The 23897-nt window shown below is 42.8% G+C and overlaps 1 protein-coding gene across 2 annotated transcripts; it reads right to left on the bottom strand.

Annotated features, from left to right (window-relative positions):
• LOC138960205 (dual specificity mitogen-activated protein kinase kinase 6-like) lies at window positions 1–23886 on the bottom strand. Of its 2 annotated transcripts, none has more exons than XM_070331984.1 (9): window positions 23636–23886; window positions 12706–12763; window positions 11867–12032; window positions 10790–10909; window positions 9374–9490; window positions 8326–8505; window positions 6880–6957; window positions 5497–5636; window positions 1–3890 (listed from the first exon to the last, which is right to left on the bottom strand). In XM_070331984.1, exons 1-9 carry the CDS (start codon window positions 23652–23654, stop codon window positions 3740–3742), a joined length of 1029 nt encoding a protein of 342 aa, XP_070188085.1. In that variant the 5' UTR covers window positions 23655–23886; the 3' UTR covers window positions 1–3739. The 2 variants fall into 2 exon arrangements, with proteins under 2 accessions (XP_070188085.1, XP_070188084.1); XM_070331983.1 differs by lacking the exon at window positions 23636–23886 and adding an exon at window positions 17200–17822.
• Between the last annotated feature and the right edge of the window lie 11 nt (window positions 23887–23897).

Genomic DNA, 23897 nt, shown 5'->3' with positions numbered 1-23897 from the left:
GCCGTTTTCCAATCACTTTATTGCCATAATTGAAGTGATCAACATTGCATCTTATATGATTCAGTTCAATCTTAACAAACACGTTTTCAGCATTATATTAATGAGATAGCAAATACATCCCATAATAAAAGGAATAAAAGAAAATGGGTTGACGTTGCCACAACTGAAGTTGTCAGAGTTGAAGTGCTCAAAGAAAAAGTAGTCGCTGCCCTTCTCTGTTCATGGGCTAAACTTCCAACGGCTTTTACCTGTATGACCGTTTTACCCCGCCAGGTGCGGCTAGGATTCGAACCCATGACCTTCCGCTTAGGAGGCCAGTGTCTTACCCACAAGGCCATTGCCCCCGTCTTTCACTGCCTACCAAAGCCACACTGCAATCTGTCACTAATATTTTTTGTAGAGGCGGAAAAAAGGATTTTAAAACAGACTGATTGCAAGTAGATATATGATTAAGATCGCACACTTAAAACTTTTTCAATGACACTAATGATTATGGTAAAAATCTAAAATACTAAATTCCTCGCCAAAAGCATGCATGTCGACACAGATTAAAACCAATATTATTTCTACCCTTGACTCCACTTTCTGAAGGGGGGGATGGGATAGAGCCACTTGTCAATTGTTTCTTGTTCACAAAAGCACTAATCAAAAAATTGCTCCAGGGGCTTGCAACGTAGTACAATATATGACCTTACTGGGAGAATGCAAGTTTCCAGTACAAAGGACTTAACATTTCTTACATACTGCTTGACTAAAATCTTCACAAACATTGACTATATTCTAAACAAGAAACACTTAACAAGGGTAAAAGGAAAAACAGAATCCGTTAGTCGCCTCTTACGACATGCTGGGGAGCATCGGGTAAATTCTTTCTCGTCCCAACCAATATGGGACTCCCCCTAACCCGCGGGGGGCACTTTCTGTGATACTACCTCCACATTGGCAAGTGAAATGTTTTGCAAAGCTGGTAAACTGTCTGTATTGACTTGTGCGTACCATCCAGCTGCTCCAGACAAACCCACATTTCTACAAAATATCATGAACGTACCACTGAACAAAAAATGCATGAATTTATGAATCAGCCTAAGTTCAAGTCATCTTCACTCTGCAGCATGATAACGTTATTCCACCACATATACAGGAATTACACAAATCCTGCTACTTCCTAACTGTGAGAAAAGAAAGGTTTCTCAGGACATAAAACCCCTTTGTCAAGTCATTATCGGTGAGATCACACTCACGTCATAATCTAATGTGTAAATAAGGCATAAAAATTGGTATCGGAACTGAACTGACATACCCTCCTTGTCCAAACCTATGATAACAACAATCTGACAACACCACCCTTTGATAACAAAAAGCTACTCGAAGGAGTGCCAAATTCCAACCACCATAAGGTGGGGTCAATGACATGCAATAAATAACATTACAACAAAAGCAAACAGGAGAGTAATGATAACAAGATGATCCTTTCCTTCAATTTTTTTTCCAGTCCATGTATGTAAGATTCTCTGAGGTACATTGTAATGCATTGTTAATCATTCAATATTCTTTTTCAACACAGTATTTGCAGTATGTACATAAAAAATAATTTACCACACACACCCATCATACAAAAATCTGTCCTCTCAAGCTTCAGGGATCTGGCACTCTACGGTTGTGTCACATTTTCACACCACGAGCATGGTCAAAATGTTAAGATTCCTCCCTGCCTCACGCTCTTACCACTCCAAGCATCCGGACACACACGTTATTGCCTAAAACTACTACCATGCATTGCAAGGAGAGAGAGAAAACAAGATGTCATGCAAGAGAGAAACTCGACACAGACAGAGAACATAATTTGTTTGTTTGTTTATTTGTTGCTTAACGTCCAGCCGACTACGCAGAGCCATATCAGGACGAGGAAGGGGGGGATGAAGGGGGCCACTTGTCAAGCGATTCCTGTTTACAAATGCACTAACCCATTACTTGTGTCCCAGCAGGCTTTAGTAAAACTAAATTAATACCTACTGGAAGATTACCAGTTTCCAGTATGTTAAAATAGGCTTAACCTATCTACTGCTGGACTTACATCAGAACACTAACAGATTAAACTATACATGAATCGCGAGACAAGCGGCAAGAGAAGAGATTTTTGGAAAAAATACAGGTGAATGAGCAAGAAGGCAGAAAAAAGAAAAGAATTCATGAAGAAAAAGAGAGCATGACAGGAAAGAGGAACCAAAAATCTACCTAACAGCAAACTAGAAAGCTCCTGCGGTTCCAAAAACAGGAGGGGCCTTTAATTTCATAACCGCAGTGCCCCACTGCGGGACAGAGAACATAATCCTTGACATGGTCAAATATAACTTTGTATCAATAGCAGCAATAATGTTCATACTATCTACAATCAAAACGGTGTTTCTGGGGACAAAAATCCTAATCGTCAAGAAACAGGTGTGTGAAAGAGGCACAAGGAAATCTGCCATCATAAAAACAATCCCTTGCGCACGAGGGACATAAATCTCAGCAATTATTAAGGACGTTTCTGATCACATGAAAATGTCATTGGAGTTGGAGAGCGACAAATTGCATGCAAACTACGAAATCTACATTTCCACTTTCAAGTGCAGATACAAAAATTTAAAATGTTCAACCATTAACATTATACGCAATGGAAAATATAACTTTCTTTGACAGTTCTTTTTTTGCTTGATCTGGATGTGTAAACACAAGTTCATTACTACAAAAGGCAAGAGATGTGAGCCAAATTAAAAACTCCCAATCATTAGTCACAATTTGTCTTAGCTACTGATTCATAAACAATGTGGAGGCTCAACAACTGTATTCATGATCAACATGCAGTGTATAAAAGGAAAGGCATGGGAAAAAAGTCATCGCTACTGTTTTACAAAAATTTTAAATAGCAGGGAAGGAGAGTTGGAAACAAATTATAGATATGTCTAGAACATTGTAACAAAACAAAAAAACATATTTGTGGATGAACTCAATTCAGAAATGACAACACTATACACAATCAACGTCACCCAGCATTTTATGGAATGATGAGCGAGCTGTTAAAAAAGGGTAGCAGAAACAAACGCTACATTAACGCAGGAAGCTAACCCAGGCCATGTCAAAACATTGTCTGCTGTGGTCAATCACATGAACAAATAAATGTCTTCCAGAGGTCAACAAAGGAGCTACTGTACCAACGGGTGGGGAAAGCAGTAAAGACAAAACCATCCTCTTTGTTCTAGCTCTTTCACTTTCACTCTGCCTGGTGTAGTGTTAAACAGCATTTAAAAAACTCTTTCTGTCTAGGTTTAAAAGAATATCAACTCCCCATCTCAATCTGACCCTTCCTCAAAGGAACCTGCCCACTGAATCTGCTAGAAAATCATCACAGAGAATTGTAAATCCATTATCTACCTATCTGCACAGCAAAAGCAGCTTCTGTGCAAAGGGGGTTAAGGCTCATGTACCGCTAATAGTAATACAGTATGATACATCACATATATAACAAAATCCCTTCCTGATCACAATTCTCATGGATAGACAGACAGTTCACTCTTCAGCACTAGTGAATGATACTTCACTTCAGTGAATGCACAGCCAGTCTTCAAGCCAACACGTCATACGTTCAGATGAATTTAAACCCCATGCTGACCACAAGACGACCCAAGGTTATGAAACGCTTCCCTAGATGCCTGGATCGAGCATATGGATGAACAGAACCTAACACAGCAGGCACACTTCATTGGATGCCTTCGTTGAGAGGGCCGAGACGTTCTATGACGCCGGTGATGTAGCCAGTCATGTCCACCTCTGTCGTCTCGGCACGTTTGATGAACGGGTGTTCCAGCAGCTGGACGTAGTTGGGTCGAAGTTTGAAATCCTTCAGTAAACTGGAACAAAGGATTATTTAAACATTGGAGTTCCCTTCTTTGAGCCCTGTGTTGACCTCACAAAACTCATATTTAGGTGCCTGAACTTGACTACAAAAAAGTGCATGTTCAATCAAATAAAAAGAACAGAAATTCCAACTAAAATGGATTGATACATAAATGTTATCTGTATTTTGTTCCCAAAACATGACATTTGACACAGATGTTGACAGCCATTAACCTCGACCGCTAGCGTGGTCTCCGAGAGCAATGACTGCTTTGATTTGTGTAAGCTGTCATATTTTGGTCAAAAATACCAATAACGTGTATTTTGAAGAGTTGAATAAGAAATCTTTTCTTTTGCTAAAGCAGCAAGACACCACTCCAAATTCAGAGTAATGAATCAAAACACGGTGATTAATGTAACCTACTCAATCAAGGGCAGGAACCCTGTCTATGAAAAATGAACCAATTGTCGTGAACTGATTGCAATGATTTTACTCTCTATTCGTTTCTCAGACATGGACGACCAATATAGCAATTTGTCATATTGCAGGCATGGTTTAAAGGCTACAGATCCTTCTTTCCTTTAAAAAAAAAAATTAAGGTCCCAAACTTGTTAGAAGATTTATACTTCAAAGAGTGTAGTCTGATACAGTGGAACCCACCTTTAAAGACCCCACTGGGTTCCACTGTACTCCCCAGTGGGCATACCCACACTGTCTTATTTCTCCATCCCACAACACTCACCACTGTACTCCCCAGTGGGCATACCCACACTGTCTTATTTCTCCATCTCACAACACTCACCACTGTACTCCCCAGTGGGCATACCCACACTGTCTTATTTCTCCATCCCACAACACTCACCACTGTACTCCCCAGTGGGCATACCCACACTGTCTTATTTCTCCATCTCACAACACTCACCACTGTACTCCCCAGTGGGCATACCCACACTGTCTTATTTCTCCATCCCACAACACTCACCACTGTACTCCCCAGTGGGCATACCCACACTGTCTTATTTCTCCATCCCACAACACTCACCACTGTACTCCCCAGTGGGCATACCCACACTGTCTTATTTCTCCATCCCACAACACTCACCACTGTACTCCCCAGTGGGCATACCCACACTGTCTTATTTCTCCATCCCACAACACTCACCACTGTACTCCCCAGTGGGCATACCCACACTGTCTTATTTCTCCATCTCACAACACTCACCACTGTACTCCCCCGTGGGCATACCCACACAGTCTTATTTCTCCATCCCACAACACTCACCACTGTACTCCCCAGCGGGCATACCCACACTGTCTTATTTCTCCATCCCACAACACTCACCACTGTACTCCCCAGTGGGCATACCCACACAGTCTTATTTCTCCATCCCACAACACTCACCACTGTACTCCCCAGTGGGCATACCCACACTGTCTTATTTCTCCATCCCACAACACTCGCCACTGTACTCCCCAGTGGGCATACCCACACAGTCTTATTTCTCCATCCCACAACACTCACCACTGTACTCCCCAGTGGGCATACCCACACTGTCTTATTTCTCCATCCCACAACACAGCTTCAATAATTGAAGTTGGATTTTCATCTCTATACTCACCACTGTACAACAAAATCTTCAAACTCGGGTGTAAACCGTCCTGGCGGCAATCGTGGGGGATCCTCCATGACAACCTGTTTGATTTGTTCGAACGGTGTCTGCCATCGACTGTATGGGAACTCGTTTGTTGCCAGTTCAATCTGCAAATAATTGAGTTAATCGGTTGTTAAGTTTGGGACCAGAACACACTATTACAAGCCTGGCAGCAGCCGACAAATCAGAAGTTAGATGTTAACACATATATAAATATACTAGATGATTACCCGCTTCGCCGGGTACCGGCTTCGCCGGGAAGAAGTAGAACCGAATACCCGGCAAAGCCGGGTACCCGGCTTTTCCGGGTGAGTGGTGCACCGTACGCCGGCTTTGCCGGGTGAGTGGCGCATCATACGCGATTGACGCCACACGAAGGAAGGGAGATAAACGCGCAAAACACTGGAGAAGATAAGGAAGAGTTACTGGGAATGGATGTACAGAAAAACCATAAAAACCAAAATCGGTTCAGCGCTGCGCGCTGAGAGCACGTGTTGAAAATTTTCATCGACCAGATTGTGTCCGGGGGTCTACCTGAATATGCCCACCAAATTTGAACCAGATCCATCGAGAACTTTGGCCGTGCATAGCGAACACACAGACAGACACACACAAGCCGTATATAGATATAGATAGATACACACTAACAGATTTACACACACAAACATGAACCATGTAGAACTCGATGGTAAACTTTGGAACAGTGAAAGATTAATCCAAGTAACAGTAATTTTTTTTACAAAATTAGACAGATATACCTTCTTCTTCTTCTTCTTCGTTCATGGGCTTAGACTCCCACGTTCACTCATGTTTTTAGCACCAGTGGATTTTTACGTGTATGACCGTTTTTACCCCGCCATTCAGGCAGCATACGCCGATTTCGGGGGAGGCATGCTGGGTATTTTCGTGTTTCTGTAACCCACCGAACTCTGACATGGATTACAGGTTCTTTTCCGTACGCACTTGATCTTGTGCTTGCGTGTACACACGAAGGGAGTTAAGTCACTAGCAGGTCTGCACATAAGTTGACCTGGGAGATCGGAAAAATCTCCACTCTTAACCCACCAGGCGGCAGCGGCGACCGGGATTCGAACTCACGACCTCCCGATTAGGAGGGCGACGTCTTACTACCACGCCACTGCGCCCGTCACATTTTCGCCTATGGAGGCTTCTTGGTCTTCTTCTTGTCGTCCCGAAGAAGCCTCCACAGTCAAAAATTTGACTCTGTCCTTGTCTGTGTTGTCCTTGTGTTGGCAAGTACCGATTTCTTTTGTTTTTCAATTTTGTTCCAGTCATCTTGTTGTTTAGATTTTGTTAATTCATGAAAATATTGAGAAAACAGCAGCTTACCATGGTTATACCCAAGCTCCAAACATCAGACTTGATGTCATATCCTTGATTCCCTGCCTCTGGGTTGATTCTTTCAGGCTGCAGAAAAAATTAAAGAAAAGGGTCAAATTTAGAGACACGCATTCACACCCTCACAGAATTTAAACACTTACAAACTGATAAATAAAGTTTGGTTTCAGCAATGGATGCCACAGTAAAAATTGACTGTTAACAATGACAATGATAAGGAACAGTGCTGTCTTCACTGTCCTGTTCTTCCCCCATATCTGACTGCCAACAAGCAAAGTCCGTCAGGTTTGAACTTCTGAAGGCATTGACAACAGCAAAGAAATACATGTAGACGACGTTCAAAAATAACTCTGTCAGGTTTGTAAAGGTTGTGAAAGAGAGAATGGGCGGGGATGTAGCTCAGTCGGTAGCGCGCTGGATTTGTATCCAGTTGGCCGCTGTCAGCGTGAGTTCGTCCCCACGTTCGGCGAGAGATTTATTTCTCAGAGTCAACTTTGTGTGCAGACTCTCCTCGGTGTCCGAACACCCCCGTGTGTACACGCAAGCACAAGACCAAGTGCGCACGAAAAAGATCCTGTAATCCATGTCAGAGTTCGGTGGGTTATAGAAACGCGAAAATACCCAGCATGCTTCCTCCGAAAACGGCGTATGGCTGCCTAAATGGCGGGGTAAAAAACGGTCATACACGTAAAATTCCACTCGTGCTAAAAACACGAGTGTATGTGGGAGTTTCAGCCCACGAACGCAGAAAAAGAAGAAGAAGAAAGAGTGAATACCCTTGCTTTTTCAGGGACAAATAAATTCAGACATGCTCCTGTCCACGTGTTTCTGGCACACCCCTTGCTAGTGATTGGCCCCTCCAATGGTTTTTTTATAAAATGATCCAAAATTACTTTTATTTTATTCTTTATCATGTTCTGATTCCAAAAACATATAAATATGTTATATTCGGATTAAAAACAAGCTCTGAAAATTAAAAATATAAAAATTATGATTAAAATTAAATTTCCGAAATCGTTTTAAAAACAATTTCATCTTATTCCTTGTCGGTTCCTGATTCCAAAAACATATAGATATATGTTTGGATTAAAAACACGCTCAGAAAGTTAAAACGAAGAGAGGTACAGTAAAGCGTGCTATGCAGCACAATGCAACCGCTACCGCGCTAAACAGGCTCGTCACTTTCACTGCCTTCTGTGAGTTCCACAGCTCGACTAAATGTAGTAATGTCGCCTTACGCGACTTGTTTTTTTATTTTTTTCGGTGCATACATTTTTTTTTTTTATACTTTTGCTAAATTCCAAAACAAAATCATGTACCTGTGAACGTGTGATGGTCCTGTGTTCGATAGCTACACACACTACACAGAAGGCGTCCTGAACAAGTTAAAGGATTCTTTTGATTCTTATTTAACCGCAACACACAAACATAACTTACCGCCATGTATGGTCGACAGCCAGCTTCTTTCGTGCGTGCAATGGAGTCCACCAAGTAGCCGCTGATGCCGAAGTCACAGATTTTCACCTGCCCCTTTTGGTTGATGAGGATATTTGAAGGTTTGACATCTCGGTGTATCACTTTCAACTCTGTGTGCAAATAATGCAGGGCTTTCACCACCTGAAGAAATAATAAGATAAAATTCAGTATTAACGGTTTCTGGGAAGGTTGTTGTGCGTGTATATATATATATGTGTGTGTGTGTGTGCACGTGTGTGTGTGTGTGTGTGCAAGCTTAGCTTACCTGAAAGTGTTAAATCAACCAAAATATATACTCTCCTCTTCTAACATTGGTTTAAGCGTGTTTTATTCAATTTCTCATACACACGTTTCAAACAATAACAACATTAAGAACGTTAACAAGCAGATTGCTTCTGGACACGTTCTTGAAATGATAATCAATACACATTCCGATAGCAAAACATGGCGAACAAGTGATACATAGCTTCAACACTTATCTTGATAATATTTTCATTATATTTTATACAATAAAGATGAAGAGAGAGAGAGAGAGAGGGAGAGAGGGAATGCCTGGCTGCATCAATTGCACAGTTAATATAATATCAGCCGAAGCGATTAGTTAACATAACATAGTCTTGTACAACAGAGAATATTTTCGTGTTCAAAGATATAGTTAAATCAGTATTTCCAAACAAGAGTGTTTTGCAGTCTAGAACGTGTGTTGGCAGACTATTAAATAAAATGGTTCTATGTTCTTAAAATGTTGGACATTCGTGCAAGAACTGTATATTTATCAAACACAAAGAGACTTTAGTCTTATGATGTCGTGTTTTCCTCATTTCTTGTGCTCATACGTATTATTTCTCTGTATCGTTTTGAAAGATTCAGACTTTTAACAACGTAACAAAAATGTCACCAGACTTCCAGCAATGCTCCACAATCATGAAGCTGTACTTACATTTTCTTAATTCTACATTAACATTAAGACAGATCAGTAAAGCTGACAATGACAATAGATGAAACTTACAGACAATGCCATATAGGCTAACACATCCTCTGGAATGGTTTCCCCTTTCGCCTTGAGCTTCTTGTTCAGTTGGTCTAAGGAAGCTTCCATCACCTCCATGCAGATCATAACGTCTCCCTGTAAGGAGAATTGCACAAGAACAACTTAATGACATACGATACTGATGCATGCACAGCCTGGCGGTGACCTTACCAGTCATTTTCTACCACAGCCTGGAGGTGACCTTACCAGTCATTTTCTACCACAGCCTGGCGGTGACCTTACCAGTCATTTTCTACCACAGCCTGGCGGTGACCTTACCAGTCATTTTCTACCACAGCCTGGCGGTGACCTTACCAGTCATTTTCTACCACAGCCTGGAGGTGACCTTACCAGTCATTTTCTACCACAGCCTGGCGGTGACCTTACCAGTCATTTTCTACCACAGCCTGGAGGTGACCTTACCAGTCATTTTCTACCACAGCCTGGCGGTGACCTTACCAGTCATTTTCTACCACAGCCTGGCGGTGACCTTACCAGTCATTTTCTACCACTGCGACTGATATGACAAAGTCGCCGGGGCGAAATTCGTTCTCAAAATTCTGTATGTACAACCGTATATTTCCTGCGATATATATAAGCGCAGTGCTTTAAAGATGTCCATGTTATATAGTGCTATATGTTTTATGTAAAATCAATGTCTTGTTTGTATTATTATGTACCACCCCTGAATTTCTCTATGAGATAATAAAGTATTCTTTTTCTTATCATGTCCTTGCCATCTTTTCAAATTTTACTTCGCTTTTGATATCAGAAGTTTTTATTTGGAAGAGAATTTAATGTGTTTAATTTGGTAAGATAGTACTTGGTTTAGTTTTGTATTAAGGCATCATCAATAACACAAAATATGTGTGTAGCAATCAACATTTGCTTAAAATGGATTAAAGAAATACAACTGAACAAAGATAAAGAAGAAAGGAAAAGAGTCAAGTTTGCCGTCAAGAAACCAACCGGTCTTCAATGTTTGGCATTGCTGGTCTGTTCAAGCTATGTTCTAGCATGAACAGACTTCCACTAGTTTAAATGTATTGCTTCTCTTGCAGATGACTCAATGTTTGCCCCCCCCCCACCCCCCACCCCCCCCCCCCCCCCCAAAAAAACTTCAAAACTTTTTCCTTTAAGACTTATCTTATTCTATGCTCGTCCTTTAGGGGCATCACATTGTGCCTGTAGGACAGGAAGCTTTCTTCGTCATCCCTTTGAAACCCTGCTGGCTTAGATTTTTTGCTTGTAACGTTTGTAAATTGACTTCCATTTTGGACTCCCTCTCTTTAAAGACCTGATTTTTCAGACTTTTGACAGTCTTAGGAGGAGGGGGTGGGTCAGTGGGGGAGGGGGAATGGAACATTGTACAGCAGAATACAGAAAAGAACTGACCTCTCTGAAGAGAGCACCATAGAATTCAACTGTGTAGGGACATGAACCGCTGCGCATGTTGATGTCAAGATCCATCAGCAGCCGCTTTTGTTCCAAGTTGTTCACTGTGGCCATAATTCTCTGGGGAAAATAAGAAACAATGTCCAACAGGTTTTTAAACGTTTCGCATGCATACCAAATACCATGTAAAAAAAATAGACACAGAAACTTGCAAACAGACAGCCAAACAAACACTGCGCACAAGAACCTGCACTACATATACTGTAGATTAAAATACACAAGATCTAAAATACTTTAAACTTTTAACCCAGGATTGAACATTTGTTAGTAGCGACAAGTCACACATTCAAAAGAATGACCAATGGTCCTCTTTCTTTATTTGGTGTTTAACGTCGTTTTCAACCATGAAGGTTATATCGCGACGTGGAAAGGGGGGAGATGGGATAGAGCCACTTGTCAATTGTTTCTTGTTCACAAAAGCACTAATCAAAAATTTGCTCCAGGGGCTTGCAACGTAGTACAATATATTACCTTACTGGGAGAATGCAAGTTTCCAGCACAAAGGACTTAACATTTCTTACATACTGCTTGACTAAAATCTTTACAAACATTGACTATATTCTATACAAGAAACACTTAACAAGGGTAAAAGGAGAAACAGAATCCGTTAGTCGCCTCTTACGACATGCTGGGGAGCATCGGGTAAATTCTTCCCCCTAACCCGCGGGGGGTCCAATGGTCCTCAAAGGTAAAACGATCACCAAAGGCATTGCAATATAAATATTATTTAATATATCAACATCGTCGTGGAATTTTGACGTAACTCATTGTTAAACAGCTTTTCAGCAGAAGGCCAAAACTGATTATTAATATTACGAAATAGTGTTAATGTGTGTGCCTGATATGGACAGAAAGATAAAAGAATGTTAAATCATGTATTGTCCATCGTATCTTAGAGAATATTTCTAATTGAGAATGATTTACTTAGTCTAAAGTACCAAAATCATCAGCATTCCAGGATGACGACGATACATGTATAATATATATCTATTTCGTACTGCACTTTTTTTCACTCACTTTGACTGCCATTATTGTGTTGCTAGGCATATGTTCCACCTCTTCCACCACTCCGTACGCTCCACGACCAAGGTACCGCCGTGGCTGCAAATCACTGGCATCACAGTCGAATGTTTTGTCGCCGATGGTGATGGTTGTCTTGTCGCTGATTCCATGACCTGGGGGCCTGTTGTTAAACAAATCAATTACATGTATTTCTTTTATCTCTTCAAAGAAAACTGAATCTGCTTGAGCATAAAGCTGGGAAAATGAAACCCCAACAACACTATGCTCTTGACAGTCATAAAATCTTGATTCACAGTATGAAGAATCTACACTATAATCCAATGTTGTAAGGTTTCAGTCTATTTGGTTAATATTTTGTTTGCTATTTTATTGTTTGCAAGGGTAGGATAAAGGGGTGAACATCACAAAGCACTGGTATTAGTCAATTTTAAGCACACATGTTGAAGAGCATTAATCATTCGCACAGCATTCACATTTTTCCAATTCATGATTATAAATATAATGTATGTTTTTAATCATTGCCGTTCCATCTTTCATACATAGATAACTTAATTCTTTTAAAGCCCACATACAAAACTGCTCCAAGAGTTATAAATAGAGTTTTGTTTCACTTCACTCTCGCTCTCAGTGGTTATCTGCACTACCATTAACACGCATGTGACCATGGAATTGTACAAAAAAATGTCTGAAGGCCTGAACATTGTTCAGTTTCCTCCCTGTTACTGTGTAGTGTTACTTACAAGTGAGGGTGTACCCTCATGTCAAGTTATGTGTAACAGAAAAATGCACGCATACTGGATACACGCACAGAGCTGCAAGAAAAGATTACGTACTGAGGGGTAGCAGGTTCCGGTACAAGGATGTTGATGTTGACCTTCGGAACATGTTTCCCTGAAAAAGAAAAGAAGATGTTTTGTCATGCAACGTACAGAATTCAATCCCTTGCAATGTGTACAGGGGCACGCATTCACTACACTGTTGAGCAATGTGGTTAATAAACTACACTGTTGAGCAATGTGGTTAGGCCTAAAAAAAAAATAGGTGTGGTTACGGTAACCCGACCTACCCTATTTTTAGGGGCCGATCCTATAACTTTTTATTACATTTGTCAAAAAAAAAAAAAAAAAAAAAAAAACCCAGTGCAAAAAACACAATGAAAGCGAAAGCGCCCGTGTCGCACACTTATTTCCCTGTCAAGTACCGTACTTTCCGGGTCATAAGGCGCGACTTTTTTCCTCGAGTTCGACCCCTGCGTCTTGTATAACGAAGCGCCTAATCCGTGTATGAAATACGAAAAAAATCAAAGAGACCGCTTGAGTACCAGTCAAACAACTTGTGATAATGCATGTTTCAGCTACTAGGTACTGCCCTGCCTTTGATCTGGCCGCACACACAGATTTCCACTCTTTTAAACTCGGTCACTGACCGGTCACTGACCCCGATGCAGGAAGTGTTTCCTCTCTCAGATATGACAGGGGAACCACCTCTCATGGCAAAAACTGGGTCATTGACCCCTGGGAAGAAGGTCGTGTCTTTTAACAAGGCCACCCAGCTATCACAATGCCTTTGGTCACTGACCGGTCACTGACCCCGATGCAGGAAGTGTTTCCTCTCTCAGATATGACAGGGGAACCACCTCTCATGGCAAAAACTGGGTCATTTTGGTGCGCCCTATTGGCCCCCTGCGTCCAATGGGTGACTGGATTACAATTTTTTTTTTAAAAGAAGGGGGTGCGTCTTAGATAACAAAGCGCCTTGTCACCCGGAAAGTACGGTAGGTTTAATTTGTACACATTAGAAAAAAAAGTTTAAAAAAAAAAAAGTGATTGCCTACCTACCTACCCTATTTTTTTTGGCTATGTTACCGTAACCACACCTATTTTTTTTTGGCCTTAATAAACTACACTGTTGAGCAATGTGGTTAATAAACTACACTGTTGAGCAATGTGGTTAATAAACTACACTGTTGAGCAATGTGGTTAATAAACTACACTGTTGAGCAATGTGGTTAATAAACTACACTGTTGAGCAATGTGGTTAATAAACTACACTGTTGAGCAATGTGGTTAATAAACTACACTGTTGAGCAATGTGGTTAATAAACTACACTGTTGAGCAATGTGGTTAATAAACTAGCTTTATCTCCCTCCTGACAAACACCACAGTATGTTGTTAAAGGGATGGCCATATCTAACAAATTTAAATCGCCAGCTGGGTGAGCAACTTCAAGAAAGTCACCAGCCCGCCAAAAAATTCACTGGCCCGGTACATACCCCATTTGCTGTATCTGCAGTATGGCTTTGAAACTCGATATTACATGTACAACCAAAAGCGTTGCATTTGACCAGAATTTTTACTGGCGAGTTGGGCGAGTTGCCAGGCGGTTTCTGCTAGCCCCGCAGAGGATTTTGTACTCGCCCCTAGAGATCGGGCATACTATTTGGCCATCTCTGTTGTAGTTACATCAGGCTTGGGTCACATATAGACTGGTTGAGTCATGTCACAGTGTTTTTGGTCCTCCAGAAATATACACACATTAACTCACATACTCTGTGACACATGTATACACACATGCAAACAGACACACATATTTTCTAAATATGTCATGATGGCACTCCAACCCTGCATTTTTGTAATGTTTTTTGTAATGCATGCATCAGTCTCCAGTATCAAGCTGGCAGCTCCTGTAAAGGATTCGGCTACAAAGAATCTGAGAATACCAAACAAATGAGATAAAAATCCACAGTGAGTTTTACAGGTATACTGTTAATATATATATATACCAGCCAACACTAAACAGCAACAAGGGAAGGGGAAAGAAAAGCATGGTTTAAGAAAATGTATGCAGTGTCCACTTGACCTAATTATGTCTCATCAACATTGGCATCCTTTTCTGTGTTTGTTTGGTTTGGGGGGTTGTGTGTGTGTGTCCACTACTGGCTCATAGAATGATTGAGGGGAATTTTGCTGTGACAGCTCAGAAAGTTAAGGGGGTTTTGATGATCAATTTTTAAAATAACAATTTCATGTGCCTGTGATGTTTTGCATTGTAGAAAGTACCTCCTGTAGAATTACTCAGATATATACGCATGTAAATTCACAATATCATCTGCAGAACGCCTCTCAAGTCTCATCCAGCGACCCAACCACAAACAATGAAACCACATATTACAGTTGTACCTGCGATGTGAGGCCCCTCTGTTGAGTGGACACCTCCCATGAAAGGACACTTTCTGGAGGCCCTTTGTCTATTATCTTTACCAAAATATACCTGTCATGACCGGCCACCTGCAATTTAAGGACACTTTTACCTGGTCCCAAGGGTGTCCTTTCATCGCAGGTACCACTGTAGCAGTGTCAACTCAAGGATATTCTGTACCGAAGTAAATACTTTGAACCAACCATAAATAAAGATTAAACTCAACAAGACACACAGCCTTCAAAAGTAAATGGCAACTAAAAAGCCAAATACCCGTACAGATCAGAAAACTAAGCTACCCAACAACAATTTTAACCATGAGGGGTGTGACAACTGACATTCAAGCATACCTCAAATACCCAACCCTTCAGTGACCTTTGTCCTGTTTTGTGCAATAGGCCAGGCAAGGGTAGTAAGGGTAGTAGGGGTAGTGTAGTGTTTGCTGCTTTCAACTATTTCTCAATGGTACTTTTCACACCCACACACAGATCATATTCTTTCCCCACACACAACTCTTCCCTCTTCCTTTGGCTTCCTCATGGGTGCCACTCCCACGAAATTTACCCACACACTGTAGTAGGCTAGCAGTAGAAGATCTCTGCTGTAACCACCAGTCTCTAAACTCTCAGCAGCTGCAGCCTTCAGCAAGTGGGATTCTCACCTCCTCCCCCCTCCTTTGCTTTTACACTGCCAGCCAATGCATTGTACTCTCACCAGTAGGCCAGGCAGGCAGTGCAGTGCACTTGTAACTGTACAATGCCTTTTTGCACGGTAGTGTAGCGGTAAGCTTGCTTACTTGCTGTTTAAGTTAAAACTTTATGTGGTTATCTGCACTACCATTAGGCTAACACGCATGTGACCATGGAATTGTACAAAAAAATGTCTGAAGGCCTGAACATTGTTCAGTTTCCTCCCTGTTACTGTGTAGTGTTACTTACAAGTGAGGGTGTACCCTCATGTCAAGTTATGTGTATGTGAAAATCATCAACAGAATCTTTTAGACAACCTGTAAACACAAATTATCGCATGCAAACCACAGGTTTATGTTCATGCATGCAAATTGTCAACGACTACACCAGATACATAGATCTACTAAATTGTGCATTGCTCTAATCATATACACAGGAACCCCGTTCCACTGTAGATTTTTTCTGGAAACTTACGGGAAAAAAATGCAGATTGTAACATTCAATAATTTAACTATCTCTATTGCAATATCATTGCTCAATAAAGTACAGTGCCCACCCCCCCCCCCCCCCCCAAAAAAATGTTAGAAAATCAGGAGGTACATTTTCTGATGCCATTAACAACAAATATTAGGTGAAAGGGTCTGAAATGAGGTCAGATTTCAATGGAGGGGGGAGGGGGGGGGGCGGGTTTGAACCGTACAGTATACAAGTAGGTGTTTCAAGCAGTACCACGGGGAGACTTGTGAGACAGATGTAGAAACAGTGAGAGAAATCATCGTGTCAGAGAGAACTGACCTCATGGTGTGAACCCACATGACAAAGGCAAGGGCCGTGCCCTCGACAGGTCATTGTATTTGGAGCACAAAGACAAGTCACCTCGGTGCTCCACACATGGTCACCTGCGTGATCGTGTGAGACTGAGAACCCGCTATCCAGCGATGCAATATTAAGATCATCACAATCTTTCACGCACGGCGATCATTGCAACATGTTTGTAGGTTTGCAAGTGGTTGTAGCCAATGATTCATGATTCGTCACCGAAAACTTTTAAAAGACAGTACTCCCGGCTACACCCAAAGAAGTGAAAAGAAAACTGCCCTATTTTTTTGCGTCAGGGGCTAACGTTCTGCGCACCCGAAACCAAAATGTTAACGACAAGAGTCTACATCATGATAGCCCTCAACAAAAGAAGTAGCACCGAGAACAATAAAAGCGTGACACCAGTGACAATCGGAGACCTGGCGAGGGGTCAAGTGCTGCAAAAATTACAAAGCGCAGTTTGCTTGCACGCGATCGGCACTTGTTGCCATCCATCGCGCACACACCAGAAACCATGAGAAAAGACATCGCTAGGCGAGGCGGTTGGCCTACCGCCACGATTCCAGTCACGGGACTATTACACATCATGATTGAAAACCAGAATCAAGCTTTCCACTCACGTTTCATATTCGGCTTTCGTCCCTGCTTCGCCTTTCTCAAAAGTGGGTCGTTAGTGATTTCTTGCATTGAGCCAAGTCAAAAGGTAGCAGTGAGGACAGTCCAATCACTGACCGCATTAAGGCACAGGTAACAGTTCAGTAAATCCGTGCACCACAGGCGTCCACTTCACACACGATGCGGCACTGAATCAGCTGGGTAATTTAGTCGATGAACAGTTACACACATCCCTGAAACTATTTCCCAGAAGCTCGTGCTGTTTACTCAAAAGTCTCCACAACACACGTTGACCAAGCGGTCATATCCTTATGCGCTCGACGACGCTGATTGGCTGACTGCGGGCTTCATGGCGCGCACTCATTCATGCCCGGCGGTGACTCAGCAGTCACGACGGAGTTTCATTGGTCGCGGGATGACTAACCACTCCGAGAGGGGAATCCCAGACTCGCGACAAAGTTCCCGTGTCGTGTCTGCTGTAAGCACCAACTGACCCTCCCAAATGACAATCTCGAGTCCGTTTTGTTCACCAGAAAGTCATAACCACCCGAAAACACTGGCTGTCTCGTTGCATATGTACCTCCGATCGAACCCGTGCACGAAAATCTGCTGCAGAACGGCGAGCAGAGCGAACGCACAAGGAGAGGGAGGAGCCAGACTGAACCACGCACGATCGGGTGACGCGCGCACGAGGGGTTTCCCTCGCCGTCGGTTGACCTCAAATGCCTGGCAGAAAGGCACGCGACGTCGGCATGCTCACGACACAGTGACAGCCCGCGCCAGCCACTGCCGCCCGATTTACTTCTGCGGACAGATAAAGCGTGAAAGCCCCAACCGAGAGTGGGTGACCAAAAGCGAGCGGAAAAGGGCGACCGCAGCAGGCTGAGGCTAATGATGAGCCGCAGCAACAGCCAATGATGTTTCCATTTGTTTATTAATTTGATTTTGATTTTTTTCTCTCTCCCTTTTATTTAATTTTTCTTTTGGAGGGGGGGGGGGGGGGGGGGGGGGGGGGGCAATCGCGTGTGTATTGCACTGACAGTGACGCTTTTCGCCTCCGATTGAATCTCAGTCTGCGAACCCGATTTGAATTTGCAATTAAAAGAGAAAAAATGCGTAAATAAATCAGTGAATGCCAGGAATTAAAGGATTTGTGTGGGTGTTGTTGTTTGTTAAACGTACAGCGTCTGAAACATGTTTGCCCATGATCTATTTAATATGCCCCCCTCCCCCCCCCCCCCCCCCTTAGCCGGCATCATCTATTTAGTATGCCCCCCCCCCTCCCCACAACATTTATATGACAACGGTCATGGATATATTTCTGCATATAAGTAGATCAAACGCCCAGGCACTGTCTTCCCAGCTTGCACAAGTTATCGAAACTTTAAACGAAAAACGTGTTTAAAAGGGAAAGCTCAACCGCTGATAAAGGACGAAGCCGGATGATCTTTCCCGCAAGCTCTGCAGCTTTGCCGGGCGGGCGGGCCGCGTGCAGTGACACTGGTGATAAGTCACTAATTATGCCCCACGATCAATGTAAAACCGTGCTGCTCTTGCATGATAGTGAAAGCTCCCCGTCATTATTCTCCTGGTTGCACTTACAAGTTTTAAATTTTAAATCCCAGCCGCTGATTACTTTCCAGATTGCCGCAGTATGATAAGATAATGTGTGACAGGGTGAACTCAGTGTCACCAATTATAGAGTAAAGTTATTGTCATTGTCCAGTTAGTCTTTGTTGTCGATCAGTTTGTGTTAGGTGTCTATTCATCATATGTTAACAAAAAGTAAGCTTATTGGTGAGCAACAGCCGTGTCCAGCTGCAGTCTCCCTTTCGGGTGAAGCAATTTTCTTAATCCCTTAGAACTTGGAAGTGGCAGGGGTAGTATTATGCAATCTGACACCCGACTGTCTCTGCACCCCTGACTGGTTTGGAGAAGTGTGAAGTGGGTGTGATTTCCTTTAATACTGATAGTGAGAGATCATAGAAGCGTGTCAGCTGCGGTTGGAAGGTTTTAATCCCTTATCCCCCCTTCTTCTAGTCTTTAACCAATGGAATGGCTTATTACAGTGGAACCTCCCGTAACGACCTCTCCCAAGAACGACCCCCTCCTTTTGCCGACCGAATTTCTCGGCACGGATGCTTTTCACACTGTAACTAACCTCCCAAGAACGACGACGACCAACATACTAACTTAGGGCCAATAACGACTTTGACTCCTTTTAACCAGTGAGTGTCAAAGTTCGTAATTACGCAGCACACGCGGAACACGCACGCCATTAGTCCCGCATCAAGAGTCAGGGGTGGTAGTCTGTAGTCAGTAGTGCGTGAAAGTCCTAAGGCCCACGGCTGTCATCTTCTCACCTATGGCTGTCACAATTGAAGGACTGCCCTCAAAGTAGGGGGGGGAGGGGGGAGAGAAAGGGGATGGGAGGGGTTGGGTAGGGGCAGTTATAACGAAAACTCAATAATGAATTGCTGTGTACGTATTCTGTGAGTGTGTGCTCACCAACTGAGAACTCGGGTCAATGACCCATACTTGCCAATGAGCAAGTTTTACTTTGATGTCTGAGAAGAAACTGTTCCTGTCCCAGGTTACAGACACTGACCTTCAAGTTACCCGGGGTCAATCATCCGTCTGTGCGCTGGTGTATGCACGTGCATCATGCTTATCCATATGCACATCAAATGGGAACAAAAATAGGATAACGGACACAACTTTCAAGACTGAACTGCCCAACAGTTGCCACCCCTGTAAAAAATATTGTACCTCTCAAACTCCCAATAAAGACCCCTCCTTTTTACGACCGATATTGCTGGACATTTTCTGGCCTAGTGGCGCACGTTATATGTCAAAGCAGCACCGCCCTGATATGGCCCTTCGTGGTCGGCTGGGCGTTAAGCAAACAAACAAACAAAAAAACTCCTAAAACGACTTAATGCTCCAAAACTATCTGTGGTAATGTTCAGCAAAGCCCCCCCCCCTCCCCCTCCCAATCGCCTTGCCCTATGGTTCACCACAAGTTGGTGCACGTGTTGGGTTTATTTCTCTTTCCCCCCCCCCCCCCTCTCTCTCTCTCACACACACACGGCGTCCAGATATGTTTTTAATAATAAAACAAAATTCCTCTCTGTGTGTGTGTGTATGTGTGTGTGTGTGTGTGTCATGTGTGTGTCATGTGTGTGTGTGTCATGTGTGTGCCGTGTGTGTGTGTGTGTGTCATGTGTGTGTGTGCATACAGACTGCTGTCATTGGATTTCTTACGTCAACAAACTTAAGAGTAAGATCGATTTTTTACTTTAAACTGCAAAACACACGGTGTTCGGCCCGGCAATACCGATGGACAGCCTCAATAAACCACTCAAAAGCAGGCTCAAAATGCAACACTGAGAAGGAGCTGTCTCTCTCCCTCGACCCCCCCCCCCCTTCCCCACATCAGCTATTTGATGAGTCGTGTAAAAAAAATCCCCGATGATGATAACCTCGGATCGGGCGGGGATGTAGCTCAGTCGGTAGCGCGCTGGATTTGTATCGAGTTGGCCGCTGTCAGCGTGAGTTCGTCCCCACGTTCGGCGAGAGATTTATTTCTCAGAGTCAACTGACTTTGTGTGCAGACTCTCCTCGGTGTCCGAACACCCCCGTGTGCACACGCAAGCACAAGACCAAGTGCGCACGAAAAAGATCCTGTAATCCATGTCAGAGTTCGGTGGGTTATAGAAACACGAAAATACCCAGCATGCTTCCTCCGAAGACGGCGTATGGCTGCCTAAATGGCGGGGTAATAAACGGTCATACACGTAAACTTCCACTCGTGCAAAAAAACACGAGTGTACGTGGGAGTTTCAGCCCACGAACGCAGAAGAAGAATAACCTCGGATCCAACCGATCACGCAAATATAAGGAGTCTTTCTTCATATATAGGCGGGCGTGCAAGTAATACCATCGCGCGTGTTTTATTTCTATCTCTGTTCCCCTGAAAACATGTGTGCATACTTGCATTTATTTGGCTTCCACATTTTGGTCCTTTGAACATGTGTATTGAGTATACAAAATCTCCATGGTGTAGGATCTATATATACATTCCGAGACACATTCTGGTAAAATCGGTTGATTTGTGTGTGTGTGTGTGTGTGCGTGTTGAACATGTGTATTGAGTATACAAAATCATCCTACACTCTCCATGGTGTAGGATCTATATACATCCCGAGACACATTCTGGTAAAATATATATATATATGCGAAAAAGCCACAGTTATTCTTGGCCAGTTTATTTTTAGGGCATGTTTGTCTGTTGTGGAAAAGGATGTTTCAAATCTGAACAAGCGTATGCGGGCGCCTACATTTCACCTTACTTCTTAGCACTTGCAACTGAATGCTCAAAATACTTCCGAGAAGCACAAGGATCAGCATTGCCACTATTCTGTACGACGTTGCTGACTGACGTCATTAAAATTTACCCCTGACAACCTGACTGAAACTTCCCATCAACTTTGCAATGTTTTCTTTGTAACCTGTGTGCGCTACTTCTGGTTCAGTATAGCTGTGGGTTTCCGACTTAGCGCCAGCACTGTTCTGCAATTCGTTGCTGATGTCAGTTAAATTATGTAGTCTACTGCCAAGTAAGAACCAACGGTGACAGACTAGCTGAAATTCATAACAGCTTTAATATTGGTTTCCTTTGTGTCCCCACTGTCTTGGCTAGAGACCAATGTTGATTTTGTAAAGCTGTTGAATCATTTTCAGCACTGACGATGACCCGGTTCTCTCCTTAGCTAGCACTGACATTTTACATTTTCCTAGAACCATGTGTCAACAACAACCAAGAAGATCCATAAACACTTTAAGAAATGTGTGACTGCTACTTCTGTTATGACCAGTAAGTTGTATGCAAGCCCTATTTTCTACCACTCCAAATTCTAAGGGCACGATTTGAAAATGTTCACCTGCGCACCATGCAAATAATTATTTGATATTATCGTTAGTTCGAGTCATGAACTATACCAGTGCGTAAAAAATATATAATAGTAAAGGAAACAAATCACGTGAAGCAATATATATAAAAACATTTAGTCAAGCTATCGGCATCAAAGTAACAGATTAACACCAACAAACAGTCATCGCCGAGACTAGATAGTCTCGACAAACCACACCCAAAGACGGACACGGGTCACGCTCGTCTCCGCGTAGCGTGCGAACGCAGTACTTACGTATCCTATGTTCTGTGATTCTGAGCACATTTTTAGAGTAAACATAACATATGTATATATTTTTGAATTCAGGAGAAATTGAAGATTACGATGCAATCATTTATAAATCTGTAAGTGAAAACTCGAATTTAATGACAACTTTAATTAGCAAACTAGTTAACTAATGTTTACGCTGCGGAGCTGAAATGCAATCCCATTGTCCGCACTTCGTCGAAGATTGCTTGACCAAAACTTCAATCACTGAATTTGATTGAGAAAATAATGAGGGCGTGACAGTGCTGCCTCAACTTTGCAAAAAGCCGGATATGACGTCATCAATGACATTTATCGAAAAAATGAAAAACAGTTCTGGGGATATCATACCCAGAAACTCTCATGTGAAATTTCATGAAGATCGGTCTAGTATAGTTTTATCTGAATCGCTCTACACACACACCACCACCACCCTCGTCTCGACTCCACGTCAATGTTAAAACATTTAGTTAAACTGAACTTGACTAACCCCGCAGTTACACAGAGCAGAGAACTTTCCCATTGACAGCAAACACGCCGAGTAACGTTCTCAAGTTGTTAACATTTTCTCTATGTGACCGCCGCCTGCATGCCGCGCATATCAATGAAAACTGGTGCTCATCTTACGTAAGAGAACAATCATTACTGGCCCGTATGAAAATGACATGTTGATCGGTTCCGTCCTGCCTGCCTACCTGTATAATTAGCCACAGCTATGCACTTTTTTGCACTCTGTGGACAAGTGCGTTATTTTCGATTTGCATGCTTTCCAAACACTGTCGTTATGTAAAAAGAATAAATAAGGCTTATCGTGTGCCCGCAACGATGTTGGGGTGCACAGCACAGACCAAACAAGCATAAACAGAAATATTATTCACTGAAGCGAACAAGATTAAAGGACAGAGTGATGTTACTAAGCCCTCGACAGCGCTCGAGCGTTCCATTCAAAACTAGGAATCAAAAGTACCGCAAGAATCGCGTTCATCGAACTTTACCCCTTTTGTGGGCAAGGGGCGCGTAACTCCTGCAATGGAAGAAGTCCTCGATCCTCAACAACACTATAGCGACAGATTTTCAACTGCACACAACTTGAAATCGGTAGATATCCACGCGTTGTGCAAAACAGAGATTTGAGTTAGAAACATAATCAAACCAAACCTATGCACCGATCTGCAAATAGGGCTACAGGAAAGGAACATGCAAGAAAAAAATTGTGACCTACTGGGTCGAGCCATTGGCATTCTTTACTGGCGCAATGGCCACCTGCCACCGAGTGCGCCGACGTCTGGCTGTCCTCGCGATTCACTGAGGCTCCAGGCAACCTGGCACGGCTGCTGCAAACAGATCACTCCTTTCTCGATGCCGTGCAGCAGACGGTCAACCCGATCGCTGATGCACTGGTGCAAAAATCGCCGCCGAAGAAAGCGAGTAACACAAGTCCAACTTCTCTCAACGGGAAGTAGTTGCTGACCTGTGTGAAAACG

The sequence above is a fragment of the Littorina saxatilis genome, linkage group LG2, assembly GCF_037325665.1.
Source record: "Littorina saxatilis isolate snail1 linkage group LG2, US_GU_Lsax_2.0, whole genome shotgun sequence".
Lineage (NCBI taxonomy): Eukaryota > Metazoa > Mollusca > Gastropoda > Littorinimorpha > Littorinidae > Littorina > Littorina saxatilis.
This window is presented reverse-complemented; position numbering and strand designations above follow the sequence as displayed.